This window comes from Charadrius vociferus, unplaced genomic scaffold (assembly GCF_000708025.1).
Source record: "Charadrius vociferus isolate BGI_N301 unplaced genomic scaffold, ASM70802v2 scaffold477, whole genome shotgun sequence".
In the NCBI taxonomy this organism is placed as follows: Eukaryota; Metazoa; Chordata; class Aves; order Charadriiformes; family Charadriidae; genus Charadrius; species Charadrius vociferus.
The window spans coordinates 4,555,626-4,580,130 of NW_009649449.1; the positions used below are offsets into that span (position 1 = coordinate 4,555,626).

The 24,505-nt window shown below is 41.6% G+C and overlaps 1 protein-coding gene across 2 annotated transcripts in view; it reads right to left on the reverse strand.

The window, feature by feature from the left end:
• MMEL1 (membrane metallo-endopeptidase-like 1) overlaps positions 1-21,817 on the reverse strand; it is a 28,682-nt gene extending 6,865 nt beyond the window's left edge. Inside the window, exons 1-17 of one of the 2 annotated variants that reach the window (XM_009889623.1) lie at positions 21,768-21,817; positions 21,467-21,630; positions 13,546-13,605; positions 12,537-12,698; positions 12,047-12,127; positions 11,465-11,560; positions 10,753-10,871; positions 9,994-10,059; positions 7,567-7,701; positions 6,894-6,983; positions 6,495-6,631; positions 5,907-6,000; positions 5,543-5,671; positions 5,161-5,259; positions 4,478-4,561; positions 4,105-4,208; positions 2,227-2,285 (exon numbers count right to left, since the gene is read on the reverse strand). In XM_009889623.1, coding sequence (XP_009887925.1) covers positions 2,227-2,285; positions 4,105-4,208; positions 4,478-4,561; positions 5,161-5,259; positions 5,543-5,671; positions 5,907-6,000; positions 6,495-6,631; positions 6,894-6,983; positions 7,567-7,701; positions 9,994-10,059; positions 10,753-10,871; positions 11,465-11,560; positions 12,047-12,127; positions 12,537-12,698; positions 13,546-13,605; positions 21,467-21,630; positions 21,768-21,817 — 1,729 coding nt within the window. Of the gene's footprint in view, positions 1-2,226; positions 2,286-4,104; positions 4,209-4,477; positions 4,562-5,160; positions 5,260-5,542; positions 5,672-5,906; positions 6,001-6,494; positions 6,632-6,893; positions 6,984-7,566; positions 7,702-9,993; positions 10,060-10,752; positions 10,872-11,464; positions 11,561-12,046; positions 12,128-12,536; positions 12,699-13,545; positions 13,606-21,466; positions 21,631-21,767 lie in introns of those variants that run through there. The other variant, XM_009889625.1, reaches the window with a different exon arrangement.
• Between the last annotated feature and the right edge of the window lie 2,688 nt (positions 21,818-24,505).

Sequence of the window (24,505 nt, forward strand, 5' to 3'; positions counted from 1 at the left end):
ATTTTCTCTTGCAAGGGTTGGTTGGCTTGTTTGCTGTTTCTGGCCTTTGCCCTGTGGGCAGCGTACAGCTGCTGTCTGGTCTAAAAAAAGGCATGTTTTTTTCTTCTTATGGTATTTGGCAGTTCTTGGATAGTTGATCTTCTTGGCAGGCTGGGAATTTTAATAAGCACTATTTAGTAGAAATGATTTGGTTCCTCTTCTGTTTGGGGTGCTCAAAATTCAGCAAAGGCTCTGCAGTATCTGAGGGCTTAACCTGAACTTCTGCCCACCTGCACCAGCTCAGAGCTCTGGGAGAGTGGGGAGCCAGACAGGGTCACTAGGTCTTAAGCCTGAAGATCATCTTCTCTGCCAAGAACAAGAAAGGTCAGCCCAGCAACTCTGCAAAAACTCACGGATCTGACACTCCGTAAGAAGCGGCAGGTTTCTTTGGTCTGGTATCCCCCTTATCGATGCAATTTCAATACCATCTGTACAGGCAGCAAACTGCAGAGCTGCTCGTGTGTTTATCAGGAATGTGGAAACACGAGTACAAACAGCCCAGAACACACTGAGCATTCTCTGCTCTCCGAAGCTGGCACTTGTGTAGCAGCAGTTACTGTCTCGGGCTTTCAAACATAAGGCTCTTCCAACTACAGTATATAAGCCGTGCCCGCCACAGGCGGGGAAGTTGAATAACCATCAACAAAGCGACTGCTTGAAAAGAACAGCCCATCTACCTTGCTCAGCATTTCCATCAGGTTTGCCTCTGGATAGCAGGCTTGCACCCTGATGGTGCAAAAAAAATGATTAATTAGTTCCATGCAGCTGTTTAAAATTGTTGTAAACCTACCTATCTGGTTCCGATTGGGGGAATAGAATGCATTGACCACTGCAGCTCCAATTATCCATCTAAAAATAAACGGTGCACACAAAGTTAGTCATGACTTATTGTTTTTTTAGACATTCTTTTTATTGAATTATTCTCTTTTAAAAAAATGCAAGCTGCATATAAGGAAGGGACTGAGGTAGGGAAGAAGGGTGCCATTGCTGGATAGATATCACTAGACAGATGTAGTTCATTACATGGAAAAAGTGCTAATTATTGTTATTCCAGCTATCATCAAACTACCACGCAAAGAAGGCTTAATCCATGAAGTGGTTCCCATAAATGTGCTTTAAACCACACCTAGAATGAGCAGAGGTATTGGGAATTTTGGCTAAAGGACCACCATCTCTGTAGACAGACTGTAAAAGGCAGCAGTGATGTATAACACAGGTTGTAGATTTAGAAAACCAATGCTGTGCAAGAACTCTTGCTATGAAGAGCACCACGATTGATTCCTCAAGAAATGAGGAAGCAGAAAAAAACGCTCTGTTATTTAGCTGACCGATCAGAAAACTCCCTTGGTGAATTATTCATCAGTAATTCAGTGGCGGCTTCTAAGTGTCTGTGGTGTGTGCTCGCATTTTGAGTTAAAACCCCCTCACGGGAAGAGGGATGGAAAAAATGAATAGGCTTTGCAACAATCAACTTGACTAATGCTTCCCTTTGGAGAGTTTTGGTTTGCTTGCTTATTAGTAACTCTTTTATTTCACATTTTGTGAATAGGTGTTTGAAATTCTTACTGGAATCTACTTTCCCTTGAAGGCATTCTCTTCTGGCATCACAGGGGCTGGAAGCCTACTAGTTAGCAACACATCAAGTTGGCGTTAGCTTCCTTACGCTGTCGTGGAAGGCAGAGTATCTGTCACTAATGTATTCAGCAGCAGCTTTGCCAGATGGCTTCCTGAGCCGGACACCTCCAACACACCTAACCGGACTATTAAAAGTTCAGGTTGGCTAGCTCATAGCTCTGGGAATCAGGTCGTATTCCAAGGCGTTTGTTGCAGAACATGCAAGCCAGGGCTTCTGGGATGTATCTGTGTCATGGACTTGGCAGGAACTCAACTGCACTGAAGGACTGGAGGGGTCATCCTGCTGATGCTGTGTAGAGTTGCTTCTTACTGAGTAGTGATGCCAGTTGTGCGCCTTGGAGCTGTTAGTAACAATTTATGAACATGCTGCTTTGATTTTATTTTTTTTTAATTATTATTATTTTGTTTTAAGACTAACACTAGCTGAGGATTTGCTTAAGAGTAGAGAACTGTGAGGTAACAGCTGTGGCAATACGCAGGCTTGCACCCTGATGGTGCAAAAAAAATGATTAATTAGTTCCATGCAGCTGTTTAAAATTGTTGTAAACCTACCTATCTGGTTCCGATTGGGGGAATAGAATGCATTGACCACTGCAGCTCCAATTATCCATCTAAAAATAAACGGTGCACACAAAGTTAGTCATGACTTATTGTTTTTTTAGACATTCTTTTTATTGAATTATTCTCTTTTAAAAAAATGCAAGCTGCATATAAGGAAGGGACTGAGGTAGGGAAGAAGGGTGCCATTGCTGGATAGATATCACTAGACAGATGTAGTTCATTACATGGAAAAAGTGCTAATTATTGTTATTCCAGCTATCATCAAACTACCACGCAAAGAAGGCTTAATCCATGAAGTGGTTCCCATAAATGTGCTTTAAACCACACCTAGAATGAGCAGAGGTATTGGGAATTTTGGCTAAAGGACCACCATCTCTGTAGACAGACTGTAAAAGGCAGCAGTGATGTATAACACAGGTTGTAGATTTAGAAAACCAATGCTGTGCAAGAACTCTTGCTATGAAGAGCACCACGATTGATTCCTCAAGAAATGAGGAAGCAGAAAAAAACGCTCTGTTATTTAGCTGACCGATCAGAAAACTCCCTTGGTGAATTATTCATCAGTAATTCAGTGGCGGCTTCTAAGTGTCTGTGGTGTGTGCTCGCATTTTGAGTTAAAACCCCCTCACGGGAAGAGGGATGGAAAAAATGAATAGGCTTTGCAACAATCAACTTGACTAATGCTTCCCTTTGGAGAGTTTTGGTTTGCTTGCTTATTAGTAACTCTTTTATTTCACATTTTGTGAATAGGTGTTTGAAATTCTTACTGGAATCTACTTTCCCTTGTGTCAAGGCATCCTCTTCTGGCATCACAGGGGCTGGAAGCCTACTAGTTAGCAACACATCAAGTTGGCGTTAGCTTCCTTACGCTGTCGTGGAAGGCAGAGTATCTGTCACTAATGTATTCAGCAGCAGCTTTGCCAGATGGCTTCCTGAGCCGGACACCTCCAACACACCTAACCGGACTATTAAAAGTTCAGGTTGGCTAGCTCATAGCTCTGGGAATCAGGTCGTATTCCAAGGCGTTTGTTGCAGAACATGCAAGCCAGGGCTTCTGGGATGTATCTGTGTCATGGACTTGGCAGGAACTCAACTGCACTGAAGGACTGGAGGGGTCATCCTGCTGATGCTGTGTAGAGTTGCTTCTTACTGAGTAGTGATGCCAGTTGCGTGCCTTGGAGCTGTTAGTAACAATTTATGAACATGCTGCTTTGATTTTATTTTTTTTTAATTATTATTATTTTGTTTTAAGACTAACACTAGCTGAGGATTTGCTTAAGAGTAGAGAACTGTGAGGTAACAGCTGTGGCAATACGCGCTAAGACCTGGACCTCGCTCAGGATGCACTCATGGAGTCAAAGAAGGGATGGGGAAACCTGCGCCTATGACAGGAAGCTCCTGAAAAGTACACTTGTACTTTACTACATGCAGTGTGAAGTAATTGGCTGGAAATGGACATAAATTAGATCTGGGGCTCTACTTCCCCAAGACTGGGCATGTTTCCAACAGAATTCTGGCCAGATTATTTTAAGCTTCCCCCCCCCCCCGAATATAAATTTTCAGAAGTTCCCTGATATTGTTTCTCTCATCTCCTCCTTGCTCAGTTGTCAGAAAGACCTGTCACTGCTTTTGTGGCAAGTAGCTTCAATGTAGTATCTGAATACGAAGCAGCTTGATGAAGCATTAGACAGATTCCAATAGAACTGGATGAATTCCTACCACAAGAGGCAATGAACTACTTGTTTAATTCCAGGAAATATAAGATCTCCAATGTGCGCATTCTCAGCTATCCACAGCATGAGACTTAAACATGATAACCATTATTTCAGAATTTAGATTGGGTCTGTAGCATGCAGTCTGGAAACTTACATATCTTGGTCAACTCTCTCTCGAAGTTTTTTCAAGCTCTTTTGGGCTCCAGCTCTCAGGTTTTCCAAAATGTTTTCAAAGTAATTGCTTTCACTGAAGTTCAACTAAAGAAACAGACGTTCAAGTATATTACTAAGCTGTGTAGAAAGAGGAATTCCTTATACCACTGAATGTACCTTCAAAAAAAAGTTTTGATTGCAAGGTATCACTTAATAGTAGCTCTCTGCATGCATTTATTTATTAAAATGTTCAACACAATCAACTTTGTATGCTGTTGAGTCACTTGGAAATGACTGTTTCACAGGTATAAGTATTCCAAGTGGCGAGAAAATAACTGTAGGCTTTTATATTGTGCTATGCACTACATACTTACATTGGCATATTCCTGATCTAGTTTTTCATTCTGATCTTCCAAAATATAATCCGGATAGCCAATTTGTTCTTTAATTGCCATTGCCTAGAAGAAGAGTTTAATGGTTCCTCTTAATTGTGGGGTGTTTTTAAGTTTCAGTACATATAATAATTCAAATTATTGCTATTGTCCCCCTGTTTGTGAGAAACTGGATGCAAATATTTAAAGATCTAGTGAAACTCTTTTTTTATGGAACATACAGTCTTCCTCTCTCCTGATGTGCAGTCACTATGGTAGACTCGCAGACTTCACAGCACCATCCGACAGGGATTGGGTTTAACCCTTATTTGGTGCCCCCCCCCCTTTTTTTTCCCCCTCTTCCTTGCTATTGGAACAGTACTGATGGTCAATGAAAAAATCTGAAAAGTTTTCTTTGGGGTTTGTGTTGTACTCAGTTATCATTCTAGTCAATGCATTCAGTGCCATCTTATCTCATTTACTACATGGTTCACAAGACTCATTAAAGGAAAAAATGTATGTGAGCTAACAAGATGAAAAAGAAAAGGACAATGTAGGATAACAGGGTAGTGAACGTCAAATCTTTTTTTCCTCTCATTTGTAGAGGAACTGGGAATAGTGATGCTACAGAATTCCAAAGATCTCATATTCAGGGTGGAATACTGAAATTCCTTGTTATCTCTGACCTTCTCACGAGCTTTCTCTTTAGACGCCTCATCCATCCACTGTAACTCATCTAAAGTCTCGATGAACACTTCACGAATCTTATCTATTAAATCTCGGACCTAAAAGAGAGGCAGGAAGAAACTAATCATTTACATGCTATTTTTCCCAGGCACAGCTAAGGAACGGTGAAAAGCTTCCTACTGAAAGATGATGTCCCCAGATTCTACGCTCTAAACCATGGTATTTGGCATTTAAAAGAGCATCGTGAATAAGTTCTTATGCCTTCTGACTCTTGGCTGACTGATATCTTTAACAGACAAAACAGGTTGGGAGATCAGATGGAGGGGAATGGGCACTGTAGACATTGTGGATGTACAATAGTATGAAGGGTAAACTACATACCATCCTCTTGCTCTCACCAGCAAATGTCTCCCTGACATACATTGCTCCCACTGCATTCTCCATGTTATTGTTGACGTAACTCACGCACTCCCTCCAGCGGGCTTCTTCCAGCGTTGTCCCATAAAGTGCCTGAAACACAACACCACAGGATTAATTCTGCCTACGCATCTCTTTTCTAAATCATTGCCTAAAGGGGAGGTTAACCTAAGACAAAGGTTTCCATTGTTGTGACTGCTGTTCTCAGGTTTGTTTGGGGATAACAGGACATAGTACTGTCATTGTACTGAGAAGGACTTGATCTGGCGGGTGCAGGACTCTTTTCCAGTACTATGCTCTAAGGTCTCTTTAGGACGAGAGGAAATACCTTTCTGTAGCTGGCCCGAGCATCCTTGAAACGCCGGCTCAAGCTGCTGACTCGATCAATTACCAATCGCCAAATGAGGTAGTTCTGGATGGTGCTGCATGGGAAAGCAAAGCTGAGTTTAATCCCCAGTAAAAAGCAACACTTGTGCAGGCAGTCAGAGGGGGATCTTAATTTTGAATGGAGAACAGAAAGCAAATGATTGCTGCCAGTCATCAGTTTCACAGCATCTACAGGTGACTATTCTTACTGAACAGGCTGGCTAACTGTACAGGCATCCGGACTGAGGACTATACTACCATGTCTGTTCAGGCATTAACTTTTTTTTTTCTTTCCCCTTCTAGAGTGTAACAAGAGCTAAGCCTGTGACATATTTTTTTCTTCTCATTTAACCTTTTCTAAGCATGTGAGCAGGTGAGACACCTAATACCACAGTACTTTGGGACCTTAGAAGACATTACCCATATTTTACAGTGAAGCAGCGTCACTTTTCTCGGAGAAGCTCCAGCAGAACTACCAAGCAGGCCCAATAAGTTACATTTCCACAATACTTCCGTGAATTGTGTCTTGGATATTCTCCAGTTTCTTTACCTTGCTGAGTACTTTGAGATAATTGCTTTCAGCTCCTGCAGATAGGGCATGCCATACACAACAACTTCTTCTTCCGGGTCAACCTGAACACTTACTGAAGACATGACACCTTGGATGAAGAAGGTCCAGTTAAATTCCTAGGCAGACAGAAAGACATACCAATGCCATGTGTTTAAGTGCCTTAGTAACTGTCAGGACTTCCTACAGTCTATGGGGTTGAATGTAGTTGTAGTGGTGTTCAGTAGAAAAATGCTTTTTAAGAGCCTCTGAAGACAAGATTAAGAATGGGAATCATTTTATACTTCTTTGTTGCATCACTGATAAATTCACAGAGCCATTTCCAATTGGCATGGTAATAAAAGGAGGCTGAAAGTACTGGACTACTCATTAAACACTTACATTCAATGCAGACTTTTCCTGTAGCTCTTTTAAGGTCATCTTGTTGTACAGCAAGGTTACATCATGCCTTTCTTCCGCTGGGGTAGTTGCCTGAAGACATTCACAAGGTTATTACTAGAATCAACTGACTCAAGTGTCAATGGCTGAAATTGCAAGCATGGATGTGCACGTATACACGCTCAAATAATATGCAAATAAAACAGTTAATTTTGAAAAAGCTCATTTCATGGTGTCCACTGCTGCCTTTTAAATGTCAGTACAGGAACTTGCCTTCCCCCCTTCAATAATGTTTCAGTAATATGTTGAGCCAAGCTGTTCCCTCTATCCTCTTTACAACGGAAGACTGAGCTCTTAGAAGTCTACAGCACCCTAAAAATCTCTAAGGATGCAGAGAAGCTAGCCCTGGTGTTACCATAGCGTACATTTAGCAGAAGATAGATTATCCTGCTTTAGGAGACTTCCAAAAATAAATATGGCTAGGACTAGTGTAGACGCAGTAGCAGTGTGTATAGTAGGCATAATTATACACACAGATTTCTGGCTCTGATTTCTGGTATAACAAGTCATCTTCCCCCGGCCATGAGTCTTCTGCCATGTTGAAAACTGCTGCACAAAAGAGCTCTCCCCTTGTCCACCCCCAACGTCCTGAGCAGTTCTTGATTTCTGTACTCACATTTGCAATCTCTGTTTCGAGCTCCATAACCTTTGCCATTTCTTCTTGGACAAAGGCATCATCTTTAGACATATTCTTGTCTTCCCGGATCATTTTGGCAATGGTGATCATGAACTGCAGGTAAGCTTCTCTCACCTGCGTGCAAGAAACAGAACATGTGTGTAGCACTGTGAAGAAAAGGTTTGCTGTCTATCACTTCTCATTTGGCAAACCACTCTTTTTGTTGTTTTAGCTTTAAAGTGTGCCGTGAAAAAGTTTGGCCCGGGGGGCACAGCCTCTGCCCTTGTCTCCAATGCAACCCTCCCCACTCCATTTTTCTAGTTTTTTTGTTTGTTTGTTTTCTTTTTCTACTCTAATAGATAGTACTGCAATTCCTAGGGCCTCAGTTCATCCTGGAGTACCTTACACTGCAGTTGCCACTCTTAAAATACCAAGTCAAAGCAACACTTTCTGCTTCCCTGTGCAATCCAACTCTCTGGTGTTCTGGGTTAGAATTACTGCTTGAGCAAAGAGAAAGCTCTGTGCTTTGAGTTACGCTATGGGAATAGTGATCCCTACTAGCTAAAATACCAGGACAAACATGGAAGATTTAAGTTCTCTGAAAGTAATACCATAAAACTTCTAAACTCTCTGCTCTTGCTGTCTGAAAGAAAAGCTCTGTCTCAGATGTTTCCCGGTGATACCTTTGCTTTATTTCTAATAGGAGGGTATGGCTGTGATTTATGCCTCAGAATGGACCTTGGAAAGATACTTGGCTGCTGAGGGAGTACTGATCTCTGATACAGGAAAGCTTAATACTATCTATTCTTCTTGCATACTTTTGTTCCTCCCTAGACCTTGGAAACCAGATAAATACAGTGACTGTTGTGAAATTGAGTCTGGGCACTTACATGATGATGATTTGTGTTTTTAGGCTGAATGCTGAGGCCTTAATCAGGCCAGACTCCCACAGGCCTCAGTAGGAGTTTTGCCAAAAGATGCTGGACTAAGCACAGGGGGAGTTTGGGTCATCAGAGTTTGGTTCATTGTCTGTGGGAAGTGAGCTGTTAAATAGCAAATAAAAAGGGGTTGTGTCTCCTCCTTATTCATTAAGATTAAAAACACAGCCTTAGCGCTTCTTCTTTATAGCTTCAAATTAAAACTGTATTAAGCAGTACTGGTTTTCTTTTGCTAATTTAGGATCGTCTATGTACTGTACCTGATTTTCTACCTCCTACAAGTCAATCGAAGTCTGCCTTTCATGCAACAATCATAAATACCCCTCTTTTCTACTGTAACCACCACTATATATGCAAAACTTGGCAGAATGGAATCCTAGTTCCAGCAGCTATCTGCAGCTCCCGACACAGCTGTGTGGAGATTGCTTTGTATCATGAGAGAGATCTATAAACTTCCAGTTCCTGTTAAGGTGTCCAGAAGGTGCGGAAACCATCACATAAAAACTTCACAGGATTATATTATGTGTGAGAATATAGTTGAACACAACAAAGTAAAAAGAAAACTGGTCTCACTGATGTTTTCATCTGCCTTTACAACCAGTAGACAAAAGAGGCTAAAATGTTGATTGTTTTCTCTCTGTATTCCCTTCCATTCGTGTTAGGAAAATTAGTTTGATGTTAGGCTGCAAGTCCTCCTTGTTAGTATGACATAATTGAGGAAAGTAAAATGTAGTGAAGCAGTATTTTCATCTTGGAAAATTATCTGGCTATGTTCGCAATGCCTTTCTATGTATGTACAGAAACCTCCACATTTTTGCTCTGAGCATTGGCAAAGAAAAGCGGATAGAAAATAATCTCTCACAATTTTCCTGTAACTCTGGGGAAAAGGGGGAGTAAGTGGGAGCAGATTCTTACTAGCTGAGTATCTGTTCCATTAATACAGCTTTTGCTGCTCTGTGTAAAACACTTTTATTTTTTAACTTTTTTCCCCTGAATGAACACATGAAAAATTCTGAATATTTTGGTGTTCAACAAAGCATTTTGGGGTATTGTATGTTCAAATATGATCCAGTATGACAATTCTTCTCCCATATCTATAATTAATCTTTCCAGTATCTTGTAACATAGTAGCCACAACCAGTGCCTTTAGAAGAAGACAGAAGCAAATCCAAGATAAATTAATATTTTCAGTGCAGGTTATTCTTCAAAATTAGATGCTGTTTTAAGCTATAGAACATGTAATTTTATTTTCCCACAACCTTCTCATCTTTATGAATTGGCCAATTCTGGGGAAGTTTGATATTTATACAGTTGTTCAGTCCTTTTGTATTCTGGCATAATTATGAAAAGATGTAGCAATGAATGTCACAGTCTAATTCTGTTTGTTACATAAGATGAAGATTCATATATCTGAGTTTTCCAAGACACTGGGATAAATAATAAAGTCATTTTAGTACCACATAGTAAATAAATTACAAGGAATACCTACTCTTTGATAGTTGCCCCCATTAAAGTAGTAATCCCTGGATGGCATTCCTAAACTTGGCTGGTCAATCTGAAGGAAATAACACACATTTCTTTAGTTAGTGATGAACAGGACCTGATGTTGTCCAAAGATATCCTTGACAGGCAACACAAAATGCTGCATGTGCCTTCCTTTCCGTGTTGGAATGGCAATAGTGCACTCTTACCAAAATACCAAAAGTGCACTCTTAGCAAAAGATCAAAGAACTTGAGCTTTCTAGGAACTGGGGTGAGATGGAAGGCAGAACTTTTGTCTCTGGATTTCCAGATAAGGACAGGATGGATACTCAGTGTGCGTTATTAAGCAAAATCTTTCAGTAACCATTGAGATTTAAGAATAAACTTAAGCAACTTAAAAAATCAGTTGCTTGACTTCATGCATAAGCATACGTGAACTAACTCTGAAATATTATTTACGTGTTTTAAAAACACGGTCTCCTATATATTAAACCTCACCACTGTTTTGCAAGTCACAAGAATTTACAAACCTGACATGCTGTAAAGTGGCAAAGATCCATTGATTTTTTGTTTCTTTAACTGAAACAAATTATGCTCCCAATATGACTTTGAGACAGTTCTGCCACGTGGGGTATGGAACTGTTGCACACGTTTTGCCTGTACTGTGCAAACCCACTGACTTACAGAAGGCTAACATGTACGCAGTGTAAATAACTATCCGTTATGATTGTGGCAAATAAATAATTCCCTGCAATCTTTTTCTTACATAAATGATGTGTCTGCTGGAATCTCGGTCATCATTCCACACAAACATGTCAATGAGGACACGTTTGTTAAATCTGGAGTTCATTATGGAGAGTTTTTCTTCCATGCTCCAATGTGGCTCTGTGAGATAAAAGGGAAAACGCACATTTATCAGTATGTATCAGGACTGATTAAGTGGTATAGTTTGTAAGCTTATTGCTGAAATTGTTTAGAACCAGACTGGACATGATATGACAATATTTGCACAGGAAATTCCTATATTGGCCAGAAATGGCCTGACTGTTCTTAGTGTCCTTACCTGTCTCAGTGACAGACAGTAATCAGTAAATGATTTATACACATAGACATGCAATTGCCTATACATAGTATAACTCACCACGACCTTGCCTGGCTAGGCAGTTATGCTCCAAACCCTAATGAATATGCAAGCATTAGAACACAGCTATATTGGTTGTATTGCTTTGGTTTTATTATTCATGTTGGTCCTTTAGGTTTCCTAACTATCTTAAAAAGTACACTGTTTGTGAATGAGATCTTATAATTGATACTATCTTGCTTAATACAGATCACTGCATGTTCAATATGTATGATGTCTGCCTTTTGTTTATGATGAAATAGCTAAACCAGAGGATCTAATACAATGACAGTCATCCCCTTAGTGCAGTAAATAATTCTGACTTGACACTACTGAAATCTTTCAGGCACAGCATTACCTTTGGTCTCATTCCAGTCTGCAGAAGCCACTGGCCAATCTCCAACCATCGTTAAGGCCTCTAGCAGAGGCAATGAATCTCGTTGCTCTATAAGACCTGAGAGAGGAAAAAACAAATGCTATATTGTTTTCATACAAAACAAATGAAGAAACACAGATAATGGACCCAAGTTTAAATCTGAAACGGAATTTGTCATAGCAGAAAATAAGAGATACCAAGAAATCACTTGTCTCCTACATTAGTTTTCAGAAAAGTAACGAAAATACTTCCATTTACTCCAGTACTGATTTCGACTGAATGGGTTTGGAAAGGATGAAATGGGACACATTTTTGCATTCAGAAAGGAAAGCTTTGCATTGATACCAGAAGTAGGTAACCAACACCCATCCCTTCTGCACCCCAGAATGTGCATCTTAAGCCTTAATGATGTACCGAGGCACCTTCCCCCAGCTGAAGATTAGCTTTCCAGGCAAGGCCATGCAGATTAGATAGATATTCCTTGGACTTTTGCTAAAAAGTACATTGGTACTTTTGTACATTTGGTATTGAACAAGAGAATCAATGCAACAAGAAGAGACTCACTCTCATTCATACATGACTTGTAAAGTATTTTAGCTTTCCGAAATGCTTCTCTGTCCCCTTGATCTGAAGTCTCCAGCACACCTGGGGAATAAACCATGGCAGTGAGATTTTTTGCCCTGGAGAGCTTTGATCTTTTCATAGAAATCACTGAGAATTCAGGGCTATGATAAATACTTGTTACTGTAGGCTTCAATTACTGTGAAACTAGAGTGCTCTTTAAAGGAGCTATTAATGGCAAAAGCGCCAGGAGGAAAGACATACATACAGCTTGTCCTGCTCCTTTTGAAGTTAGTACCAAATCACCTATGGCTCATTTTTAGTGGGAACAGGATGTTCCCACAAAATGGATGTAGTAAGAGATGTAGAGATTAAAGGACTAGAGAAAAAAATCACAATCAACACTCTCTGGAAGTTTATTTCTCTGTGCAGTAAATAACATCTGAAACTAAACACAAGTGCATAACCAAGGATAGAATAGCTGCATTCTTACCTTTTAGAATGATCTCCAGCTCGTCTCTCAGGATGTCAAAAATGCTGTATCTGGAGCTAGTTTCTGGGATAACATGCCGGTTCAGCCAGCCCCCACAGGCATACTGGTAGAAATCCTTGCAAGGGTCAGCTGCTGGGTCCATATTCTGAATTATTCTAGCAGCTAGGTATCAAAATTGGAGAGTTGAATTCCACACACTGCCCCGTAATCTCTGAGACTACCCAAGACTGTCGAGAAGCTGCTTGGCAAGAAGGCACCTTGCTTATACTGCTTATACTGGATAACGCGCATTCGCATGTATTATGACTCAAAGGATCCTATTTTTATGCTTAAAAATGCAAGGAAGCATCCGACGCCAGAGACTTGCGTTGCAATTGTATCGCTTTCCAGCGGAAGCCTCCGAACAGCAGAATAATTCTCCCACAGCACAGTGCCCTGCAGGCAGGACCACGCTGCCTGGCGCTCCAGTTTAGGCTGGAGACTCAGTGGTTCCAGAGGGTGACTGGTAATGCCTGTGCTGGGGTCTTACCTCTCTCGATTGCACACAATGGAGGTGTACAAGAAGATGCTAAAAATAAGGTGAATAGCCCCATGCGTAGAATGCATTCTGTTTGAGAGAGAATTGGGTCTAAGGGGATTCTTGTTATACTTATAGATGTAGACTGCGTTGGTCAATCCACGTCCCCGTGGCTCAGGCCAGAGCCAGAGAACTGTTGACCACACTGGCAATTTTCCAGCACTAATTCCTTATGAATGATACTCCTGGTGACAAAGAAAGTATACAATGGAGAAGTAAGAATAGGGGTGTGTTTTGCTCAGTGTTTACACATGGAACTGTATTCGAGGAGAGCTGTACTTGTTGCCTTTGACAGTAACAGCAATGTGTATCTAGCCCAAGGGGAAACTTCATTCCTTTCCAACTTTTTCAGTCTTAAAGCCTAAACTTTGTAGAACTAACAACATGTAAAACATCACCTTTGCAATAATCATTCATAGTGACAATCGTTACCTGCTGTAACACATCCAGGTGTGGTACATATGTTGCCTGAATTGGTGCCGTAGTGAGTGCCTGCAGGGAGAGGAATAGGAAAGCAGATAGAATTAGTTGTTTTCGAAAGAAATTGTTACCAATATCACTTGCCAGCAGCCCAGCCACAGTGACAGCTCTGTTTAGTTTTGGAGCAAGTGAGTGAATAGTAGTGCCAGTAAAAGATATCAAATGACAACTGTGAAGAAATCTCTTATCTGCAGATTTATGAGGAAAATTTATTGGAAGGGTCTTGACAGTGAGTTTTAACTTTTCTGGAAAGAGAATAAGACCTCCTTTTTTTTTTTTAACCCCCTAACTGCCTCCACAGTCTTTCTGACACATACTGAAAGTATGAGATCCCTTTCTAGACAATCTACTGAGATGCTTTGAGCATCTGAGCTCTTCCATGATCTTCAAAGTCACTGTCACTGAAAGGTTTAAAGGGGGGCAAAAAGCCCATAGCTGGATTACTGCTTTCACACTGTTTTGAGTCGCAAAGATCAAATTTAGGAAGAGAAATGACTTTTCCTTCTGTAAGTGTGTGTGTGGTTGGGGGAGGGCGGGTAACAGAGCTGTGTTAAGTCAAAATTTCAGATACGCCCTCTAAGGTTACTCCTTGCTGTTCAGCAGAGAGGTCACTACCTAATCCGTAATGTTTAGGGCTGCTGAAATAGCGTATAAGGAAGGAGATTGGACCTATGCTCAATCTGTGTTCTGCCTTTGAGATGAGCCTGGAAAAGTCCACTGAAGTCATTATCAGTCAACTCAATGCGTCTCAGTACTCCAAGTAACAGATCTGAGTAAGTACAGCACCAACTGTGCTAAGAGCTAATGGGTGTACTCGTATCAGCAGTGACATGAGCACACCTCTAGTAAAATATGAATTTAGTTCCATTAAGACCTTGGCTCAGTCCTGGTGGTCACTTTCCTCAGTAGTCTGAAAGCAGCCAAACTTAGGAACGCTGGGGACCTTCGTCACTTGCTGCTTTCAGCCCACAGAGAAGGAGTGATGAGTGATGCGACAAGGAATTTGAGAGGGAGCACAGGCAATGAAACCTTAGCAGAAGCATTTTGCTGTGATTTCTAAAACAGTAGCATATGATGTGTGCCTCTACAGGGGGAAATGGGTCCGTACGCCCGTTCCAGCAGAAGCTGGGGAGTGTTACTCTTGGCTATTAATTTTCTTTTTTTTGACCACTTAGTCTTGGTTTGTGAAATTCTTCCAGTGAAGAAGAACCACAAAAAGCCTATGCCTTCTAATGCATTGGTGGTGAGCAGAAGCTGAACTGGGAACAGTCCCTAGCTCGCATTGCTTGGTGGAACTCTGCTGGGAGTTTGAGGGCCTTTGTACAGGAACACCTAATTTTTTTTACGCTGAGTACTAACGTGAATGCGTTTGTGATGCTGGCCATGTCACTCTCTTGTGTGCTGTTCACTACAGAACTGGAATGGGGGATATCCAAGGACCCAGCCCCATGAGGGGCCTTGACCCTGGGTACAGGAAAACTATTTTTGCTGGTTTAATTTCCTGTTAGTGAAACTGGACTAGCTTAGTGTCTACTTACGTTAAATGGGCAACTACTTGGTTCCACCCTAGAAAACAAAAACTTGATGCCCTTGCTTTCCCATAGGATTAGTCATGTTTTTAAACTTTTTTTTGATCCTTGCACCAAGATGATTGCAGAAAAGAGTTACTAAAAAAATTCCTTCCACTGAAAACAAGTGTTTTACATGAGAGCAAACAAGATTACAGTAATTCAGATAGAAATAAAACAGTAGGGAAGAAAAGAAGGCTTTGAAGTTCATCAGTGGAAGCAACATAAAAAGCCCCCACTGTGATTGGGAACGTAACATTCAGGGTTCAGCCGAGTGCTGTCGTGCTGTGTGGGAGTAGATCTGCATTAGAATAACTGCACGCCTTATTATAGTTTAGCGTCTAGCAATCTGAACATGGGATGAGCAAAATACATGTAACAATGGGAAGCTTCACATTGAGAGGTTTTGCTTTTTTTCCACGTAGCTAAGCCCAATTTTGGGGGTTTCCTAAACTCTAATAATTAAAAAAAAAAAAAAAAACCACCAAAAAAACCCCCAACCCAAACCAAAACTTAAAAAAAAATCCTAAAAGCCCAGGCTATTTCCAAGGAAAAAAAAAAATCCTTTGGGGAAAAGAGTTCAAAGGCACGGAAATTTTCCATAAAGGAGAAATAGCAATGGGCAAGGTGAGAAAGAGATAACTGTACTATAAATATGCTGTTTTTCCCACTGTTTCTCAGGGACCAGGCATGACTCAAATGAAGCGCCCCCCCCCCGCCTTTTTTTTTTTCTTTTTTTTTTTTTTTTTTTGTTTTTGTTTTTAAATCAACGCTTCTCTCTGTAATATAACATGACAATGTCTAACTTCAGTTTCCGGAACCCAACTGCTTTCAACAAGATTCTAACTCCACACATTCAAAAAGCCCTTGTGATTGTGAAAATGTAATTGAGCTGTATAAGCAGAGAAGCCAAATCTGTTTTGAAACTTCGGTTGCACACTCAGGGCTCTGAAACTCTGCCGCAAAACCAGATAATTAGAAATGGCTGGTGAGGGGCTCTCAGTTTACTTCGAAAAGTGGCTCCTTTGTTTTTCTATCAATTATCTCTTTTATGCCTCAGTACCATTCCTGACAAAGAACCAAGCCAACCTGACTCCGTATGAGATATGACCAACACTGCCCTGTTTTACTTCACAATATATTTGTTGGATCTTTGCTCACTCGACTGAGGCTCTGACTACTGCACCTCTGGAACTTCAAATAACTAGAAACAAATGTAAAATGCACCTTTTAAAGTCTCAGCTAGACAACTCTATGCACTTCATGTTCTCAAACTACTTTGCTAAAGACGGCCGCCCAAGTTTTCAGTATTTGTCTCTGTATTTCTTTTTTCCTCTTGGTTAAATATTGCTGACAGGCTGAGCTATGACAGAGACCTGTGCTTTGACATCCATGGACAAAGACTGCTGCGAGTACAGATGTGGGAGGCACAACTCAGGTTAATATTCTACAAAGCCTAAAAGTTGAAACAAACCAAATGGCTAGCAGGATTTAGATAGATGTGATGGGAAATTTCTGAATATAAAATCGTAAGTGGGAAAGTAAACGCATCAGTGGAAAGGTTTGTGGGGAATCAATACTTGTCTCTTCTCCTATCAACCCTTAACTCCCACTTGTCTTCTCCCACAGCCAAGTTCATCTAGAATCTACCTTCTTACAATGTTGGGGTTTTTTCCTCTTATAAAATCAATCACTCTCCTTTCCCACCTCCTTCTTCTGAGATAACCTTCCTGGGGTATACCTTTTAAAACTATCGAAGAGGGATGTCAAAAGAGCAGAAACGGGCCAGAAAGATCTCCTCACTGGAACTACTTTGTGCAGTACTAAGTTCCTTCATGGCTCTCAATTCACGACCTCTGCAGTATTACCCCTGCATTTACTTCATTAAGAAAGTCATACTCTTGCTCTGTTGACAGTCTTGTAAGTAGAAAAGAACAATGAACCCTCTGCAGACTAAAGGCTTTTCTCACTTTCAGTGTGATAGAGCACCATTAGAGAATTGGTAAGAGAAGGTAAGCTTTAACGGAGCTAAATAAAGTGACCTTAGCTGTGGGACTACTGCAATGGAAGAAAATGAGGGAAAATAAGTAATCAAGATACCACTTCAGAGGTCAACGGCTCACCTGAAAAATGGCAGAGCTGGGACATGCTTCAGACCCCACTGGATTCACTGTAGAGAATTCTATTGTCTTAATTTGACTTTACAAGGAGCCACTGACCAGTACTGCATTTCCTGGCCAGGAGCAGGATATAAGAATAACTTCTGCGAGCTGTACAGCATGGTAGTCCTCTTCAGCAGGTCATCTTTTGAATAGCAATTTTTTTTTTAAATGACAAGCTGCTTTTCACAGCCTTATTGAAATTCCTTTTTAGGCAACAAAAGCGAAGCAAATCATTCTGTACAGTCTCTGAAGCACACAGTTTGTGTTTAGTGTTTTCCCACTGTGCGTTTTGAGGACCACAGATGGCCGGGGATGGCACACATGGAAACAATTAGATCCACAGTTGTCATCAGGCAGCCAAGTGTGAGCTTTACCTTTCAGCACCTTATCTATTTCTCACACGGATCTCGTCTGCAGAAGCGCTGTCAGCACTGCAGACTGCCTTTGTTGCTATTATAACAGGGAATTGTTTGCAACAAGTAATGTAATTGCCAAATTTAGCTTTTCCTCCTCTGAGAGGGCTGTCTCTACCAGATGTCAGTGTCTTCAAATTGACTCCATAACACAAGTGTTTGGGTTTTATTCCACCTTTCTTATTTCTTACCTATAGTTTACCTATAAGCATGGCCGAGACAGAATTTGATGTGAGAATCAGTAAACTGAGTATTTGCCTACTTCTGCAGCCCTGCACGGCTGTCACTCCGCATTCATGCTTTACATTCGTGTAGCTCCATCTGAGTAGAATTGAGAAGAGCTTTGCCACCCAAATGTCATGTCATCGTGACTCTTGTGTTACCGCCACTTATTTAAACTCTCCATCTCCTTTGAATAGATGCCTCACTAATGAACATTCACAAAGTCAAAGAATGAGTAGGCATCGGTCTAGAAGACAAGCCAGACCTCAGCCACAACCTTTTCTCAGCGTGCCAGGGACCAGTTTAGACACTGCCGCTACTCGGCACGTTCTTGTGAATCTACTATTCAAGTGCACGTTAATTGTGTTCACAGCACAGGAAACGCAGGAGCATAACATCGCTCTTTGAAATCCACTCCCAGAACAAGGTGCTTCTTGGTCCAAGTGGTGTATCTCTCTGTGTTTCTGTGTTTGTAGCCTGCCGAGCAGGACAGAGCGCAGGTGCGTCAGCCTGCCCTCTAGCTTTGTAACGCTGTGTAATAGATGTGAGCAGAGACTACCTGTGGGGATGCAGACACACACACCCAAATGTATCTGCAAATCTTTCTTGTGAGAAACCCTACAAACTTGGAAGCCAGAAAGTAAATAAAATAGCAATTAAACTAACAACATGACTTTTGAGTAGTCAGGACCAGCAGTTAGGTGAGAATGCAAGTTGTTTGTAACTCTGAGTTGTCTGGAGAAGTCACTGACTGTGACTTGATGTGTCAGCTACAATAAGTGTTGAAATGTTCTTCAAACTGTAACCTTTCCAACAAGTGATGAGATTTGGAGTTTAGTAAATATTTGTAGAACATGGCTGAGAGAGAGAGCTGTGAAAAGGCTGCAAAGATGTATGTGTGGGTGTGAAGGAAAGATTGAGAGCATGGTGTATTCAGATTCAAAACCAAATGATTTCAGTTCTGTCTGCCTCCCTTTCTGTGATCACCCAAATACTACTCTGCTATTCTTACTATGTTTTCCTTTAGGTTGCTTAGACAAGGTTTTATGGGTATGAAAACTTCTTTGGATGTCAAAAATCACCAGACTGCTTCTAGAACTATATAACTGCATTGTTGAGAGCTTCAGTGTTTTTGTTGTCTGGCAATATAGATAAAAACCAGCCAATATTAACACATATTACACGTATTATTGCTATAACCAGAAGCCTGTTTCATGCACCGCAATGCTCTTCTGCAAGCTAGATACAAGCACAACAAAAATACACTCCCTGAACCACAAAGCCTATATATACCTTCATATATAAAGAAAGAGAGAACATAAGGCAGGACAGGTTATCCTTTTAATTTTCCATTAGCTAACCAGAATTATTTTTCAGAAGCCTGTCTGGGTAGTGTCATTCTCATAAAGGATGCACAAAGATGAAGCGGTGAATCGCAATCTGCTCTTTGTAAACAATCCAGCATCCCATACACATTTCAAAATGAAGACCTGAGTGAAATTAAGGGTCCCAAGGATAACATTCCTGGTTTGATCACGAGACTGCTGCTCAGCTACATTTTTTTCCTGGTGCTGTGTAGGATTTATATTTATGGTACACAGCTTTGAGAAATACATGCTTTCTACTTGGAAAGTCTAAGAGAGACTTCAGCCTGGGGATAGGCCTACACGTAACATCAAAACAGAACCAAGTGGAGTATTTGGACAAAATTTTCAAGCTAAGAAATGTTCCTGTTCTGCGAGAACACTGCCTGGTTGCACTGAAGAGCTCTTGTTTTCTCTGTGTTAGACCCAAATAGTGCATATAGGCACTCATCTAAAAGATGGGGTAGACTAAAGCTTCTGCTGATCAGTTCCTCCCTGTGAATCCCCTGAAGGCTGTGGCTGCTCTAGGGTATGGCTGCACCCTGGTGTCTCCCGCTGCGGTAGTTCTACTGGGTATGCTTAAACGTAAACTGCGGGAGGGAGAAGCTGACTCCAGGTCAGTGCTGAAAACACCCCTTGGGGCAAGAGCAAGCAGTCAGGAGGAGCTGCGCTGTAGGGACCAGCAGTTTCTCAGCTCTGCAATCGCTCTGCACTCACATTTTGCTCAGGAATGTCTGAATCCAGGAAATATCTCCAGTGAAAGTTTAAGTGCTGATATGAGCCTGCAAAATATTTAGATTTTGGAACCGCTTTCTCACAGATAAGCCTTTCATCCAAAAAAAAAAAAAAAAAGTAATAGCACTTTTTTTACATGCACTCTTCCCATGGATTTGGATGAGACACCAACATTTGGGCAAACATTATTAATACCTGAATTCTGATGTGCCCAAACCCAAGAAGCGAGATGTAGAGCTGACTTCTCAAATCCTGTATGCATGCAAGCAACAAAATTCTGCATAGCTCAATATTTTGATACAGAAACTCCTACTTTAGGACCGAGCTCTGGGGAAATGTTTTCCTCCTGTCTCCAGAGCTAATAGAATAAATATAAGCCACTTGCTGATGAGTATTATGAATACCGAATACTCAGAGATTTCATCACACTGGAACAAAAGCTGGTAACTTTCAGTTGCTGGTAGTGAAAGGAGTAAACAATAAAGAGGCTTTTCTCATGAATTTTTACTCAGAATTGTGCAGTGTTGTACTTGCAAGTGCTGAAGAAAGCAGTTCACTGCAGGCAGGGGATGCAGAGACAACGCAAGGGGAAAACAATGCCTTCAGTTCTGCTATTCATACTTGTTAGGTATATTCCCTAGTGTTTTAACAAAGCTCTCAATCCGAGGGGCATTCATGGAAATGACAAACGTGAGGCAGGTGCTGCCACCAATCATGTTGATTGCTTCACGGGATTTTTAAATAGGACTTTGCATTTGGTGTGCTAGCGGACAAACTTTGTTTTGAGAGTAAGCAGGCTCTGCAGTTAACGTTTAGGCAAAGCACCTCAAAGTGATATGCCTCGTTGCCAGGTTCCTGACATGACATTTCCATGAAAGTCACTGAACCAAATCTCGCCTAGAAATCTAATATTAAAACAAAAAAAAGTCTCCCTTTCCTCAGCAGCACACTGGTGGTTTGTTTTTGTTTTGCTTTTTTTTTTTTTAAAAAAAAGCTCTCACATTGTAATAAGCAATCTCCCCTTTAGACCTGTTAAGCAGCTGTTGCTTTATAACTCCTGGCAAGAAGGAATTTTCACTCAGGCTTCTATAAAACAAGGAAATGCCAGGCACACACCTTCCCCTCCAAAATAGTCCAACATTTTTTTTACATTTTTCAAAACAATGCTGAAGTCATTAAAATGCATAGAATTAATTAAAATCATAGACTCTTACATTACAGAATTTAAAAATTAAATAAAATCCAACATAATCCTCTCTGTGCATGAGCTTGGAACAAGGCAGAGATAGCCAAGTCCCTCACAGAGGTGACCTCACCATTTCCCTGGATTTTTGTTTTCATTTAGCTCTGCAAAAAGACTTGTATGTTGTTTGCAGGGGGAAGAGAGGAATTATTCACAGGTTCCTTACCTCTGCTGCTGGCATACAGGATCACCAGGGCGACCACTGCACAAGTCATGAGGAGCAGCAAGACAGCCAGACCGATTGCCACAAAGCTCCAGGATTTCTTCCCAGATTTTGTTGATTTTTCCACAATATCCATTTGACTTTCTGATTTCCCCATTATTGTAACTCTAAATTGAGGAGGGGAGGGTAAGAAAGAATTAACAGCACAGCTACATCAATATAGGGATAAATGCATGACAAATCAGGGAGAAAAAGGAAGGAGAATAAAAGCAAAGACAGATAAAGAAAACTTCCAAATTATTACATGTATTTGTCCATCTGATTGTCCACAGATTTCCCAACCTCATTCTCCATCTCCTGCGCCCACCAGATTGTCCGCACTCGGGGTGTGCTGCGGGGGGCTGTTCTGGACCACACTACCCTAAGCTGCCGGCAGTGCCGTGCCGTAACTTCAGGAGCCTGCTTTGGGAAGTATGGAAAAGTCTCATGACCAGGTTGGGCAACTCCTTTCTCCCAAACAGGGAAGGAGGGGAAAAACTGCCTCCTTCCACTCCCCGCTTCAAAAGTGCCTTGCCGTTTCGAAGAATTTTCCTCTGTGGATGTGAGTAGGTCTGCAGAGCTCTGTTAACAGCAGTAGAATCCAAAAAGAGATCCTTCCAGGTGTGAGTGCCTTTGAGCTGCGCCTGCTCCCTCCTCAGCAGAGATGAAGGGTTTGGAAAGTAGAAGGCTCCTAGAACACGTGTCAGCTCCCAGCTCTGCAGGAGTTTGTGACCTCCGGCTTCTCAGTCTTCTCCGAGCCATGCTCAAACTTCGGAGCTGAGCCGTGTGCGGTTCCCAGCTCCAGGCGAATGCTCCCGAGAGCAGGAGGAGGGGTTGCAGCACAGCAGCAGACCGGGCTGGGCACTCGCAGCCTGCAAAGCCGCACAAGCTCCGCTCCGCTGCAGCTTCTCCGAAGTTTCCACTAGCTTTCCTGAAATCTGCCACCAGGTTATTTGGCTGCTGTGCTGGCAGAAGGAGCGTGAAGTCGGTGAGGTGCAATGAAACGCTCTGGCTCTGAGAGTGCTGGCAGCTTTTGGGTGCAATATATGGAACAGCTTCTTGTTTGAAAACACACTGATTTATAGGTTGTTGCAGGCTACGCACAGAGTTCTACGCTACTGCTGGGAAATCTATCTGGTAGCAATTGAGAAAGACAGCAGGATAGGCATGTGATTTTCCCCCACCCCCCTTTTTTTAAAATGTTTTTATTTTATTCTTCTTTTTCAGAACTGACTTTAGAATGAGGGAGAAGCACACTGGTGGTTGGTTTTATTTCCCCCCCCTCCTCTGCAGGCTGGTTTATTGAGCTAGTGTAACTCCCTGCCAAAGTTCACACTATATAAATTTGAAGATTGGTACCTCTCTCGACCCGAGTGCTTCACCAGCACTGCAAGTTTTGCGTGTGTTCAGGAGGAAGTGCTGAGGGCAGCGCAGGGATTTCTTTCTGGCAGTCGTGTTTACTGGGAACGTACATGCAGAATGTTCCAAGAATGTGAAGGCAGACCTGTTTCCGTGAATGGGGTAGGAAACAATGAATGCCAGTTTCTTCTGCCAGGACTCTAAGCCTCCTCTTCTAGCCAGTATTCTGCCTCAAAAGCCCTATGAGAATTTGCCTCTTTTTTCAGAGTCATGTTATCTTAGGCTTCTGTCAAGTGTGAAGGCAGCTATTCTCATCCCACCATCTGAAGGGGAATAGAAGAAGACAAAGATCTGAAAGAAATGGATGCACTTGCAGATCCTGGGTGTCCATATGTGAAAACTAGCTACAGAAGGGAAGGTTGCTCATAAGGACAAAGCGATAGATTTAATGAGGAGTTACGTGATCTCGCATTTCTGTTTGCAGGAAGCTGTACAGCTAACAAAAGATTGGTTTTCTATGTATGCGAATCTTCCCTATCGCTGAGTTTTATTGTTACCATACAGTGTCACTGGCCCTGAGGAAGGTCTACCTGGTTAAGGTCCACAATACTGCAGCAGACAAGAGCTTCACAGGATTTAAGGTAGCTATTCTTGCAACATGGCTGTAAGATACTGAAGGGCATTATTTTGCCCATTTCACAGGGGGAGAATCAAGATGCCAAGAATCTAAGGACTTTATTCCTCCCGCTTTCTATGCGTGCCTGTTGTAGCAGTGTGACTAACGTGGTCTCCGAGGCCAGGAGTGGTATGAGTGACTCTGCCTGCTGCTCTGAGGGCACCCTCGCTCCCCAGGTAATCAACAGATAGACGACTACAAAGACCTAAGTAACAGCTGTAATAAATGATTTGAACACGGCGCAACGTGACTTAATTGAGCTCATGCATGAGCACCAAGGATGCAGGTGTCTCTTATGTCCCCAGAAAATTCATAGATTCCCTCAAAAAGCATTAACCTAATCATAAAGAAAATACTTTTTCCCCTTTTTTTCAATTTTGGGAGGAAGTGGGAACTATATCAAGAATCTCTTCCTGTACCTTTAATGGCTTCCCTTCCTTGCAGAGCTGAGGAAAAGGTGTACTGCTTCCAGTAGGAACTACAAGGAACTCTGGATGCAGCAATGGCATTGGCTTACATTTTTAAAGGTTATGTTAGGCCAATCTGAACATTAAACTGGCAAGTCAATAGCAACAAATATTTTGTATTTCTTTTACTCTTGCAGTTTAGCTCTGACATAAACCGCTTAGTATTTGTAATGAAAATACTTCCATTGTCAGTTCTCAGGCAGGTATCAGTGACACATGGTTTAGGTGGTGCTGAGTGTGTTTTGGGTTAAAGAATGCCAGAAAAGGGAGAAAATCCATTTGTAAGTTTATTGTGTTCCTTCTGGTCCTATTTCAAATTACTTCTTTGCCTGTTTTTCTACACCAAGTGAGCATTTGGGTGAGCAAGAGTAGTGCACAGCCCAAAACAGTCATCCAGAACTCTGCAGTTGTTGCAGAGAGGTAAAGGGAGCACCTGACTATTAATACCATATTCTATTAGGAAAAGTTGTGGTTTTTTATCTTCTTGTGATTCAAATTTGG